Source organism: Podarcis raffonei, chromosome 1, assembly GCF_027172205.1.
Source record: "Podarcis raffonei isolate rPodRaf1 chromosome 1, rPodRaf1.pri, whole genome shotgun sequence".
Classification (NCBI taxonomy): domain Eukaryota; kingdom Metazoa; phylum Chordata; class Lepidosauria; order Squamata; family Lacertidae; genus Podarcis; species Podarcis raffonei.
In genome coordinates, this window is record NC_070602.1 from 128,524,088 (window position 1) to 128,537,054 (window position 12,967).

Genomic DNA, 12,967 nt, shown 5'->3' on the forward strand with positions numbered 1-12,967 from the left:
GAAGGACCTGAAGATCGTTCGGTGATGCTGATGGCAGACGTGAGGTTTGGAGAATTCAATCAGTTCAACTCAGGTGTCAGGTGTGCAAATCCCTTTCCACCCCACTCCGTCCCTCCTTCTCCCTGAAAGCAGCGCTGCTCTTTATGAAAAACAACACGACCATCCCCTTCTGCTGAAAGCTCTTGCTAATCTTGTTTTCCCTCCTCTTTATTCAACTTATCCCTAGTCCCTTGTCTCTGGTGCACTGCATCAAGACTGCCAACAGCCAGGGAATTGGGAGTGTACTGGTCTTCACAGCTTATAGAAATCCCCAACAACACCAGTTCTTTTCGCCTCCCTTGGTACCAGCGATGACTGAAGGCGAGGGCTGCTCTCTTACGTTCTGGGGGAAATATAATCTTTCTTCTCCAGCTTTGCTTCATGCAGCTCTCCCTGCCTCTTTGGCTCTCTCTGTCTCAATTTCTTTTATGAAGATGTAGATGTTAGTTGACCTGTCAGTAGCACCAGTTAAATTTGGCTCTGAGCCCAACTTACAGATTCAGCAGAGAAGGGACTCACTGCTAGCTACAGAGACACACACGTATGTATGTATGTATGTATGTATGTATGTATGTCTCCGTGTGTGCACATATATACATGCATAAGCAAAATTTGACAGAGTCCTCCTCTATTCTCTTTCCCTGCACTCCATGGCACCAAATCACACTGCGGCAGAATTGACAAATCTATTTGGCATGGCGTAGCTATTTCAATTTGAACCATGCAGAGTGCGGCACTGAGGCACCACAAAAGAAACCCAGTGTGGAATCTGTGCATTCAGTTCAGAACTTTGGGGGCTTCAGAGAGAGAGAGAGAGAGAGAGAGAGAGAGAGAGAGAGAGAGAGAGAGGTTGTGCAATCAGCTTCCCCCAGCGAACAACACATTCAGGCCATTTTCACTTAAGCCAGCTTCTTCCTTTCCTGTACCTGAACATCAAATATGAAACCCGCAGTGGCACAAAATAAGCATTTTGCTCTACCTCTGCTCTCTCTATCCCACATTTCATACAAGAGTCAACTCCCTCTGGGTTTATTTATTTGAAAGATTTCCATCTCACCCTTCCACTGTATTCCCAGAACAATTTTAAAATAATAAAATGGGGGCGAGAGAAAGGATTAAACAGTAACAAAAATAATAAAAACAGAGGTAGGTGCAACAAATCAAAGCAATCCAAAGTCAATGGGTTTAGTCACCAGAAGACCATCAACCTGGCAGGTCATACGCTTGCCAGAACAATAATGTCTTGGGCAGAAGACAAGGGTGCAGAAGACAGAACTAAAGAGGGAGGGAGTCTCAAAAACTAGGCATAGTCACAGAGGAGGCCCACTCCCATGGTCCATCCAGTTGCGTCTTGACCACCCAAAGGACACCAAGTAAAACCACTCGAGTAGATCTTCATGAAAGGGGCAGGTGTTGACAGAACGAGACAGTCCCTCAGATATCCAAGGCACCAGCCATATATGGCTTTAAAGGTAATGACCAACACTTTCTTAAGGATTGGAGATGACCCGTGGGTCATCTCAAACAACCCCCTGCAATGAAGGAATCTCAGCTGAAATCATAACAGATGCCCATCCAACCTCTGCTTAGAAACCTCCAAGGAAGGTGATTCCACCACATCTCATTGGAGTCGGTTGCACTGCCGAACAGCTCTTACTGTCTGAAAGTTTCCCCCGAATGTTTAGTCAGAATCTCCTTTCTTGCAACTTGAAGCCATTGCCTCGAGTTCTACCCTCCAGAGCAGGAGAAAACAAGCATGCTCCCTCTTCCATGTGACAGCCCTTAAAAGTATTTTAAGATGGCTATCATATCTCCCCTCAGTCTCCTCTTTTCCAGGCTAAACATAACCAGCTCCTTCAAGCGCTCCTCATAAGGCTTAGTTTCCAAACCCACGATCATCTTGGTTGCCCTCCTCTGCACACGTTCCAGCTTGTCAACGTCCTTCTTAAATTGTGGTGCCCAGAACTGGACGCCGTATTCCAGGTGTGGTCTGACCAAGGCTTTGAACTGTGCCTGGTAATGGGGTTGTTGTAAAACTGAGCTCCCTTGCTGCCACATAATGGGGCTTGAAAATACTACAGTGGTGCCTCGCAAGACGAAATTAATTCGTTCCGCGAGTTGTGTCGTCTAGCGATTTTTTCGTCTTGCGGAGCGCGGATTCGCTGGGTATTAACGGCTTTAAGAAAAAGGAAGCAAACTCGCAAGACGTTTCCGTCTTGCGAAGCAAGCCCATAGGGAAAATCGTCTTGCGAAGCAACGCAAAAAATGAAAAACCCTTTCGTCTTGCGCGTTTTTCGTCTTGCGAGGCATTCGTCTTGTGAGGTACTACTGTACTTCCAGACCAGCTTCTGCCACATTCAGCCTGCAACTGCTGAACTAATCTGAGGCTAGCTGCTAAACAGGGATGGGGAACAATGTACAGTGATACCTCAGGTTAAGTATTAATTCGTTCCGGAGGTCCGTTCTTAACCTGAAACTGTTCTTAACCTGAAGCACCACTTTAGCTAATGGGGCCTCCTGCTGCCTCCCTGCCGCTGGAGCACGATTTCTGTTCTCATCCTGAAGCAAAGTTCTTAACCCGAGGTACTATTTCTGGGTTAGTGGAGTCTGTAACCTGGAGCGTATGTAACCTGAAGCGTATGTAACCTGAGGTACCACTATAAATCTGTTGAACCTCTGCAGAGGGCCAAATGAGAGCTGAAGAGGTCAGCCATGTTGGTTGTTCATGTGTCTTCCCTATTCACATGTAGAGGGGTGATGAGAGCTGAAGAGGTCAGCCATGTTGGTTGTTCATGTGTCTTCCCTATTCACATGTAGAGGGGTGGGGAGGTCATAATTATTTACACAAAAGTGTGGGTGGGAGCAAGGTTACAGCGGACTGGATGACTTAGTTAATTGTTGTTTAATTCTGTTATATTATTTAATTGGTCAAGACAACATGCAATAAAATGCATCTATCTAATACAGTGGTACCTCGGGTTAAGTACTTAATTCGTTCCGGAGATCCGTACTTAACCTGAAACTGTTCTTAACCTAAAGCACCACTTTAGCTAATGGGGCCTCCCGCTGCTGCTGTGCCGCCGGAGCACAATTTCTGTTCTCATCCTGAAGCAAAGTTCTTAACCCGAGGTACTATTTCTGGGTTAGCGGAGTCTGTAACCTGAAACGTATGTAACCCGAGGTACCACTGTAATCAGCACAACTTGGGATGGGGGCCTTAATCCTTTCCCTGAAGGCTGCTTTTCCTCTGCAACCCCTTCAGCCAGTGTGGTGTAGTGGTTAAGAGCGGTGGACTCGTAATCTGGTGAACCGGGTTCACTTCCCCGCTCCTCCACATGCAGCTGCTGGGTGACCTTGGGCTAGTCACACTTCTCTGAAGTCTCTCAGCCCCACTCACCTCACAGAGTGTTTGTTGTGGGGGAGGAAGGGAAAGGAGAATGTTAGCCGCTTTGAGACTCCTTCGGGTAGTGATAAAGCGGGATATCAAATCCAAACTCTTCTTCTTCACAATCCACCCAAGTCTCTGTCCTCACCCAGCTGGATCAGGTTTTTCAATTTAGGAGGGAAGAGGGACTGGAAGAAGGAACTAAAGAGGACGATCGACAGAAGGTGGGGAGCAGAATTAGGTGTTGTCCCTCCTGCCTGACTCTTTTCTCCTGCAAATCCCATGTTAATGTTTCTCTCCCCCTACTCCCAAACACCACACTGCTCTGCTCAGGATTCCACATTTGCTGTCAAAGGTCTAATTCCAGCCCGAGGCCAGTTTAAAACAGGGGCATATTTTGTTTAAAATGGGGGTGGGGAGAATCTTGAGTTTGTTGGGTAGGGAGGGAATAGCTTTGAAGGAAATTAGATTTCTGGATTAATATCAAACGATGGGTTTGCTCAGCTGGGACAAATCAGCTTTCGAAGTCACTGGCTCCACCCTATTTGCTCCAGATGAGAGCAACCAGGGCTTACCATACTAAATGGGCTAAGAAGAAGAGAACCAGATGTGACAAGAAAGACTTATCAAAACCCACCTCACACCTCCCTTTGCTGTGAACGGCAAATTTCCTACAAGTGACAATCTCGAGTAATTTATGGCCTTTTCTTCCCGAGCATGATTTTTAACTAGTTCTCCAGATCTGTGAATGCTGCAGATATAATCTCGCATGAATCATCTCTCTCCAACTCCTGCCAGAAGGTTAACCTTGGCTCAGGTTCATCCAAAGGCCTGATGATGACAACTCTAAAGATTATTTCCCTTCCTTTAACGAGATCTGCATGGGAGCATATATATATTTGGGTATCCTAAATGTAACTAGGGACGCGGGTGGCGCTGTGGGTTAAACCACAGAGCCTAGGGCTTGCCGATCAGAAGGTTGGCGGTTCGAATCCCCGCAACGGGGTGAGCTCCTGTTGCTCTGTCCCTGCTCCTGCCAACCTAGCAGTTCGAAAGCACGTCAAAGTGCAAGTAGATAAATAGGTACCGCTCCAGCGGGAAGGTAAACGGCGTTTCTGTGCGCTGCTCTGGTTCGCCAGAAGCGGCTTAGGCATGCTGGCCACATGACCCGGAAGCTGTACGCCGGCTCCCTCGGCCAATAAAGCGAGATGAGCGCCACAACCCCAGAGTCGGTCACGACTGGACCTAATGGTCAGGGGTCCCTTTACCTTTACCTTAAATGTAACTAAGATAAAACAAAGGCAGGTAGGTTCGGTGGGTGGGCATTAAAGGAAGGAGGGAAAGACCACATCCCACTGAAAGCCACTTGGGCATCGTAGGTGCTTTAAATCGTGGAGCCCAGAAGAAACAAAGCATGCACTGAAGCAGGGGGAAATCTGCAGCCATTGAAGAAGAAGAGGAGTTTGGATTTGATATCCCGCCTTTCACTCCCTTTAAGGAGTCTCAAAGCGGCTAACATTGTCCTTTCCCTTCCTCCCCCACAACAAACACTCTGTGAGGTGAGTGAGGCTAAGAGACTTCAGAGAAGTGTGACTGCCCCAAGGTCACCCAGCAGCTGCATGTGGAGGAGCGGAGACGCGAACCCGGTTCACCAGATTATGAGTCCACCGCTCTTAACCACTACACCACACTGGCTTGAAAGACAGAGGCAGAGCAGCACTCAGAACACCTCTGAAAGTAGAGGTCTCACATCCTCAAGCCACACCTGGACCTTTTTATGGAGGCCAAAACATCACCTCTGATAACTGCAGTGTGTTGCTTCTTCCCTGCCTGGGCTGCCATTTCATCGCAATAAACTCTGGTCAGGAATACCACAGAGTTTATGTTGCTTCTGCTGGTTATATATGTTACAATTTTTGTTATAATTTGTTGAAAACAAGGAAGAACTGATACAAACTAGCTGGATTTTTGGACTTGGATTGGAATGAACACTAAGAAACCAAAATCCCTCTAGAGGGGGATTTGGGACATTACAAGAATGGCTGGAGAAGGGAGAATTCAAGCTGAATTGGACAGAGTCTTTGTTCTCTTGGGAAAGTTGCAAGGCCAAATTGATGTTTTGGCTATAAATGTTACAACTCTGGACTCAACTGTAAACAATATCATTGAAACTGATAAGGAGTTGAATCTGGAACACTGAACAGAAAGAGAAACTTGACAACTTTGAGAATTTGGAGAAGGAGACATATGTTGTCCCTGAAGAGCTGCAGATGATGAAGGAGGACTTGAGGCCTGACATGATGGTAATGAAGAAAAATAAGAATTTGATGTGGAAAATCTGGCCTGAATTGGAGATTGAAGAAAGGAAAGATCTCCTTATGTGGAGATCCAAAGACCTAAGGATTATAAATTTGCTCAAGGTGGAGGTTGGAGCCTTGGGGACATTTGGACTTGAAAGGAGTAAGAAACAAGATTTGGGTTCCACCTTTAAGTATGGAGGACTGGTTGAAAGAAACATGGATCCTGAAGGGCCAGAGCTTCTCTGAGAGTTGGTGTTTAATTTTAAGGACTATCAAAAAAACCAGCAGAGAGGAACTGAGAGAGAATTAAGGGCCTCGGATGTGAGATCTCCAGGCTAAATAGTAGATTAAGACTGATGGACATTTGTTGGGGACTGGAACCGGGAAAGGGTGGGGTGGGGTTTGGGAATCCAAAGGGTACATAAGTATAATGTGTTTTGCTTTTATTTTTGTTTTTGTAATGTTTATGAAATTTGGGAAATTCGTGGAAGGGAATTTGGGTCGACTTTAGAAAGAATGTTTTAAGAATATGTATTGATGTATAAGTATTGATGTTTAAGTTTGGATAAGGTAAAATTGGTTGTTGTTTTTTTAAAATGAACTAAATTAAAGGAAAATAAGGTTAGCAAAAATAAATTGAGGAAATGGATGAAAGAGTAAAAGTAAAAGAATAACATGTTAATTTATTAGGTTAAGAATTATGGTTAAGGATTTGCTGAATCAATAATTTGAATTGGAATACAAAAAGGGGAGGTATGAGGAGGTCGGGAAAATATGTCAATGAAAGTAAATTTTGGTGAACTTAATGTGTTTTTAATTTTTATGTATCTTTTTTCTGTTTTTTCGTATTTTTTTTCCTTTTTCTTTTTGACTTTTTATATTCTTACTGTATTAATTTTGAAAATTTTAATAAATATCTTTAAAAAAAAAAGGAATACCACATTCTGGAAAACCTAATCTGTTACTCCAAGGAAGCGAAACAATTAGGGCTGGGCGGAATATCGACAGAGCGTCCAAAACCGGTTTGGAAATCCATTTTGTGATATAGGTTTCATAATTTTTGATCATTATTTGATGCTATACAAAAATCACAATGTGGGGGAAACCATGAAGCCAGCCAATGCCTCTACTTAGTTCCATCCTTATTTGAAATTTTGTGGTATATCGGTATATTACGATGTCTAGCTGGTGATATATCACAAAGTTGAAAACCAGCTCCATCCTTATTTTAGACATTGTGGTATATTGATACATTGCAATGTTTAGCTGGTGTTATATCGCGATGTTGAAAACCAGGTATCACCCACCCCGAGAAAACAATACAGTAATCTTCCCTATGTTGTTGTTGTTTAGTCGTTTAGTCGTGTCCGACTCTTCGTGACCCCATGGACCAGAGCACGCCAGGCACTCCTGTCTTCCACTGCCTCCCGCAGTTGGGTCAAACTCATGCTGGTAGCTTCGAGAACACTGTCCCACCATCTCGTCCTCTGTCGTCCCCTTCTCCTTGTGCCCTCCATCTTTCCCAACATCAGGGTCTTTTCCAGGGAGTCTTCTCTTCTCATGAGGTGGCCAAAGTCTTGGAGCCTCAGCTTCACGATCTGTCCTTCCAGTGAGCACTCAGGGCTGAGCGATCCACAAAAACAGTCCCACTTGAACCCCCAGCTCTGGATTACAAAACTAGATGGGAAGGAGTTTGAAGGTGCTGGGTTCTGGGTGGAATTACTTGCTGCTTGGTTTGAGCGGAATTGCTTGTCTCGGGATCACAGACAAACGAAGAGGGAATAAAAGAGGTGCCCCCAACCTTCACCTTGGTAGCAGCCAAGCCGAAGTTTCTATTGCTCCTAGCTAGCATTCGCTGCATCTTCGAGAAGCTTCCCTCCCTCTTAGCTTAAGGTGGGTTTGCTCTGGCAAAGTTTGAATTTGTGTTCTACAGTATTCTGCAGCGGAGAGCACCGAGGGTCAGTTCAGAAGCGCCTCCACAACAAAGGCAAAGATGAATGACAGCTCCATGCCATCCCAGGAGCAGAGACAGCTTTATTATAAACAGCTGCACTCCATGCGGCCTGCTCTCTCGCACACCTGCCCAAAGCACAAAGTAAGTGCCTTCTCTCCCCCCCACTGAGCAAACACTAAGCATTCGGAGGTTGAGGGATCAGCAAGGGTCAACACAGCCATATTTATAGACAGAGGAGGCACAAGCAGAGAGAGGTCAATGCATCACTGCCAACCAACGGCTGCCGCCGCCGCTGCAGATCCCCTATCCCTGACAAACCGAATTTCTCCTCGTTATTTATCGTCGGGCTTTATTCTCTAGGACACTGTGATCCCCTCTCAGGATTTGTGCCCTTTCATTTTCTAAGCCTCAATAACTCCTGAACTGCAGTTTCATGCGGTTTGTGATTGTTAACCCAGCATGTGGACGGGGCTCGGGCCATAAATGCTCAATGAATCTTCTATGGCAAAACACGGGCTGCAGAAGCATTTTCCCCTTCATTTGCAGTCCACAGACGTACCGCAGGCTCTCTCCACTGAGCAAAGCACAACAGCAGCCAGATTCCCGCCCCCCCCCCGTCAAGGAGGAACACTGTTTCCTCACCCCTCAAGAGATAATAAAGATTACTTGGGGAGGGGCGACAGCTCCATGTTTTGCATCTTGGCAGTAAGCAAACGAACAAAAAAAAAGGCAGCAAAAAAAGCAACAACTCAAGTTAATGTAGACCTTCCATTCGACCATCAACAGAATCCTTTGCAGTCTGGAATTATTATTTTGGGGGGAGGGGGTTGTGGGGAAGAGGAAGCACTTACCTTGTGATTTTTCCCGTGACGGTACATCATCCAGTCCTCCCCGTTTGTGCTGACCTCCAGTTTGTACGACCGGACATAGTAGCCATTCTGGGTTTCCCTGGAGATGGCACCCTGAGTAGCAATGGCTGTCAGGACCGTCAGAAAGCGGAGGTCCACCTGTGGGGGGGGGGGGAAGGAGGGCGAAGGAAGAACGACAGGAGCTTCGTAAGTTCAGCAGTAATAAGGTAGACCTGCTCTTTGCTTGAAATATTGGCAGATACAACCTTCCTGAAGCAGCGTCTGCAGACGCCAAATGAGACAAAACTGCATATCAAGAGCAGTGGCATAGCGTGGGGGGTGCAGGGGGGGCCGGCCGCACCGGGCGCAACATCTGGGGTTAGGGCAAATCCACGGGTTAGGGGCGCAAATTACTTGCCTTGCCCCGGGTGCTGACAACCCACGCTACGCCACTGATCAAGAGGGTGAGGACGAGGAAGCCGACGACACAGAACTTGCAGTGAGCACATCCTTCGACAGCAGTCGTGAAGACATATGGGTTTGGTCTGAAGGCACATGAGGCCACCACTGTTCTGAAGCAGGTCTGGGACAGGTCAATGCCTGGATCAATGGACATGAACCCATGTACACGGCCTTGGGTGCCAATAAAGGCAGGCTATACAAATGGGTGGCGCTGTGGGTTAAACCACAGAGCCTAGGACTTGCCGATCAGAAGGTCGGCGGTTCGAATCCCCGCGACAGGGTGAGCTCTCGTTGCTCAGTCCCTGCTCCTGCCAACCTAGCAGTTTGAAAGCACGTCAAAGTACAAGTAGATAAATAGGTACCACTCCGGTGGGAAGGTAAACGGCGTTTCCGTGCGCTGCTCTGGTTCGCCAGAAGCGGCTTAGTCGTGCTGGCCACATGACCCAGAAGCTGTACGCCGGCTCCCTCGGCCAATAAAGCGAGATGAGCGCCGCAACCCCAGAGTCGGCCACGACTGGACCTAATGGTCAGGGGTCCCTTTACCTTTACCTTATACAAATGGAATCATGAGCCACAATGGATCTCAGAGCCACCAACAGCATACAATAGTAGTGTGTTTTGCTAAAGGCATTCTTCAGGACTCGCCATGTTGGGCTGCAGCTGCTTTAAGAAGGCTATGTTTGAAAGTAGACCTGAGGATCGGGTGCTCAGCTGGTATAAATTAGCATGGCGGTATTTCATTTCTAGTAGATCACTGTGACGCAGCTGTAGCTTTTGCCACTGGCCATGTTTAGAGTTGCCTATTCTGTCTAAGCTCTGTTCCAGTATAAGAACTTAATAGGATCAATTTTCAGACCAGCTGAGTTAACATCCCTAGATGTGGCAGCCCGTGAGCCATAGAAGGAAATGTTTTCAGCCTGCCTGGTTTTGTTGCAAGGTTCATAATTGAGGGAGGGAAGCACATTTTGAAAGTGCCCCCCCCCCGCCCACTTCCCGTTGCTTCGTCAGATTGAACGGTAAAGATCTCTGGGATGAAATCCTTACTATGTCTCTTAAAAAATGCCCACCACAACTGTGTACCAGCCTCAGTTGCAAGCCATGATAAAAATTATGCATTGGAGTGGAAGTAATTTGAGCAAAAACAGGCTGTGTGCCCCTTTACCATTATGTCATTAATCATACAGTGGGACCGCCCCCCCCGCCCCCCCGATGCCTTGCTAAGTCTGTTGCAAGCAAATGCCGACAGATTTCAGGAGTGAAAAAGCATTTTTCTGGTTCAGGCAAGGCATGTGCTAGTATTGTGTTGGGAGGAGCCCCTGACCATAAGCTGAATAAAGAACTTTGGCTTTGATGTTCTTAAAATCCAAATAAAATCAAAGCTCAAACTAGGGAATCTTCACCCAAATTAAGCTCTTGCCTCATTTGCAGTGGAAAAGAGGTCAGCATGCATTATTTTTTTGGGGGGGGGCCATGTCCTTTCACATGTAAGATTAAGTCGTGGTGTCCGATTAGTGCTTTTTGGAGATTTTTAGTGATACAGCAGCTTATCGAGACATGCTGGCTTAATAACTGCGCCATGAAGAGTCAGACAGTTGCTCCATTTGTTCCAGTACTTCCCGTGTTGAATGCCCTTTAGCACATCCCACCACACGGTTCTCCATCCAACCCATATGACTTTTTTTGCTGCCATGAAATGGTCCTGTGCAGCCCCTGCTAAAGCCTTCCTTTTGTACGTTCCTGCTGGTTTTCCCAGCTGCTGGTATGCACTGAGATTCCCCGGCAGAATAAATATTGTTCTAGCTGTACTCGCCTAGCACACGCGGGAAAGCCCCGCTCCTTTCGATCTGTCGCGGAGTCGACGGGGCATGTAAGCGGCAGCGTGTTCTCTCCTCTTAGCCCTCTGGAAAGCCCATCAAGGCTCAGGGGCCACCAGGTCAAGCCGAGACTTCTGTAGGAATGTTAATGGCCTAACAGTGCTGCCTTCAGTTCATGAAGGCAAGAGTCACGCCGCCTTTGCCAAACAGCAGCTCAATGCCCTCCTGCTGATTCCCAGCATGCAACAAGGAGATTCTACAAGCTTCATGTACCGGGGTCAATTTGACAGCATGGCAATCAGTTTGGTTTAAGGAGAAAGTGTGTGTGTGTTTGTTTGTGTGTGTGCGACCTGAAAGTCCAGAGGGCAGTGGCAGCTCCCTGCCAAGACAAACCATGTGTCTAAACAAAGACACTTGCTTCCCTCACATCACCCTGCCAAGCCTGCTTCCATGGACACACAGCATGCCAGCCCATGCCAAGCCAAGCTTTTCATAGAGGAGAATGCTAGCTGGGGACTCTCGCTGGCCATGTGTTTGATGACAAAGGCTTGAACATCAGATCTCACCAGTTGCCTGGCAATTCAACTGTTGCTAAGCCGGATATTATGGTTTCGGTACCAGCCTTTCTGAATCGTGCTGCTCTCCCTCCTTAGTTACCGAGTACCGCTTATCCTCTGCCAATTGCTCTCTTGGAGCTGGGCATACATACCTGCAGGAATTCCTTGTTGTTATCTACATTAGGAGTCCACCCATTGTCATCACTATTGAGCCGGCTTTGTTGTGGGGTCCATCTGCCATCCGAGTAAGTAGAGGAGGCCGTGATCTGCTCGTTGGAGATCCGGCCGGTTTCCATCCCCAACGGGCTGTTGCACTGAAAGTCTACAGCAGGTGGAGAGTGGATTAGAAGAGAAACGCGTGCCCCCCCCCTCCACGAATCTGTGGAGCTCCGCTAAGGGAAACGCCGCTAATGGCCTCGTAACATCCGATCAAATAAAATAAGAATTAAAAAAACATGTGTCTGCAAAAATGAGCACAAAATAGAATTGTCTCTATGCACCTATGAAAAGCTGATGAAATATTAATGTTCAGAAACAGCCACATCTGGAGCTCCATCAAATCCCTTCTCATCTGCATCAAAGGGCTGCAACTATGGCAGGTCGGGAACGTCCTTGCCTGGCAATCTTCTGCAAAGTGCAAGGAAAACTGGAATTCTTCACTAAAAGCCTGAAGAAAGCCCTCAATTTTCCAAGTGTGATTAAATATATTGCAGCTGTGCATAGCTAATTTCCAAATCATCTCTATATTTAGGTGGTCGTCCCCCCCGCAGCATTTACAGTTTTTTGTGTGCTGTTGTTGTCCTACAACAGGGGTGGGCCAGCCAGCATGCTCAATGGTCAGGGATTGTGATGGGATTTGTAGTCCAACAACTTCTGAAGTAGCACAGGCTCTGAACCCATGACATAAAAAGAAGATTTTTAAAAAAAACCAAGATATGATGTCACACACTAGAGCAGGGGTTGGCAACGTGCGGCCCATGGGCCAGCTGTGGCCCACAAAGACCGTTTTACCGGCCCACGAGCCACCCCTGAACCGAGCCGCCCGCTCGGCGAGTCCCCCGCGCGCTGTGCTAAACCAGTGCAGCGCGGCGAGTCACCAAGCAGTGCCGGAAATCACGTCTGCACACACGCAGATACCGAAAATCTCTTCTGCGCATGCCCAGATGCTGAAAATAGCTTCTGCGCAGGTGCAATTTCCGGCATCTGGGCATGTGCAGATGCGATTTCCGGAGTCATGCTGTGCTGGCCCAGCCCACGGACGATCTCTGCGGGAGTGATCTGGCTCATGGCTGCTAAGCCTTGCCGAGCTCTGCACTACAGGAAGAGACAACTGTTAACATTCTAATGGTTCAAATTCATGCTTTTTCAATATGGCTTCAAGTGTCTTTCCTTCCTTCCTTCCTTCCTTCCTTCCTTCCTTCCTTCCTTCCTTCTCCTATGTAGAGCATACCCAAAACTCCAATCTGAAACATTTCTGAACAAATTTATTTCACAAAATTTTGACATTTTAATCTTGGGTTTAGGGTTTCCATAGCAATTTCTAAATCTGCTGCGGAAGCTTGGGTGCTAGCAGTGAGCAAAGATAACAAAACAAATAAGAGAGGCTCC

The 12,967-nt window shown here is 47.0% G+C and overlaps 1 protein-coding gene across 4 annotated transcripts in view; it reads right to left on the reverse strand.

Moving 5' to 3' along the window:
- The window catches only part of NRP2 (neuropilin 2), a 247,018-nt gene that overhangs the window by 124,076 nt on the left and 109,975 nt on the right, over positions 1-12,967 (reverse strand). For all 4 annotated transcript variants that reach the window (XM_053366087.1, XM_053366095.1, XM_053366078.1 and 1 more), the window contains exons 6-7: positions 11,512-11,681; positions 8,530-8,685 (exon numbers count right to left, since the gene is read on the reverse strand). In XM_053366087.1, the coding sequence (XP_053222062.1) occupies positions 8,530-8,685; positions 11,512-11,681 (326 nt within the window). The remainder of the gene's footprint in view (positions 1-8,529; positions 8,686-11,511; positions 11,682-12,967) is intronic.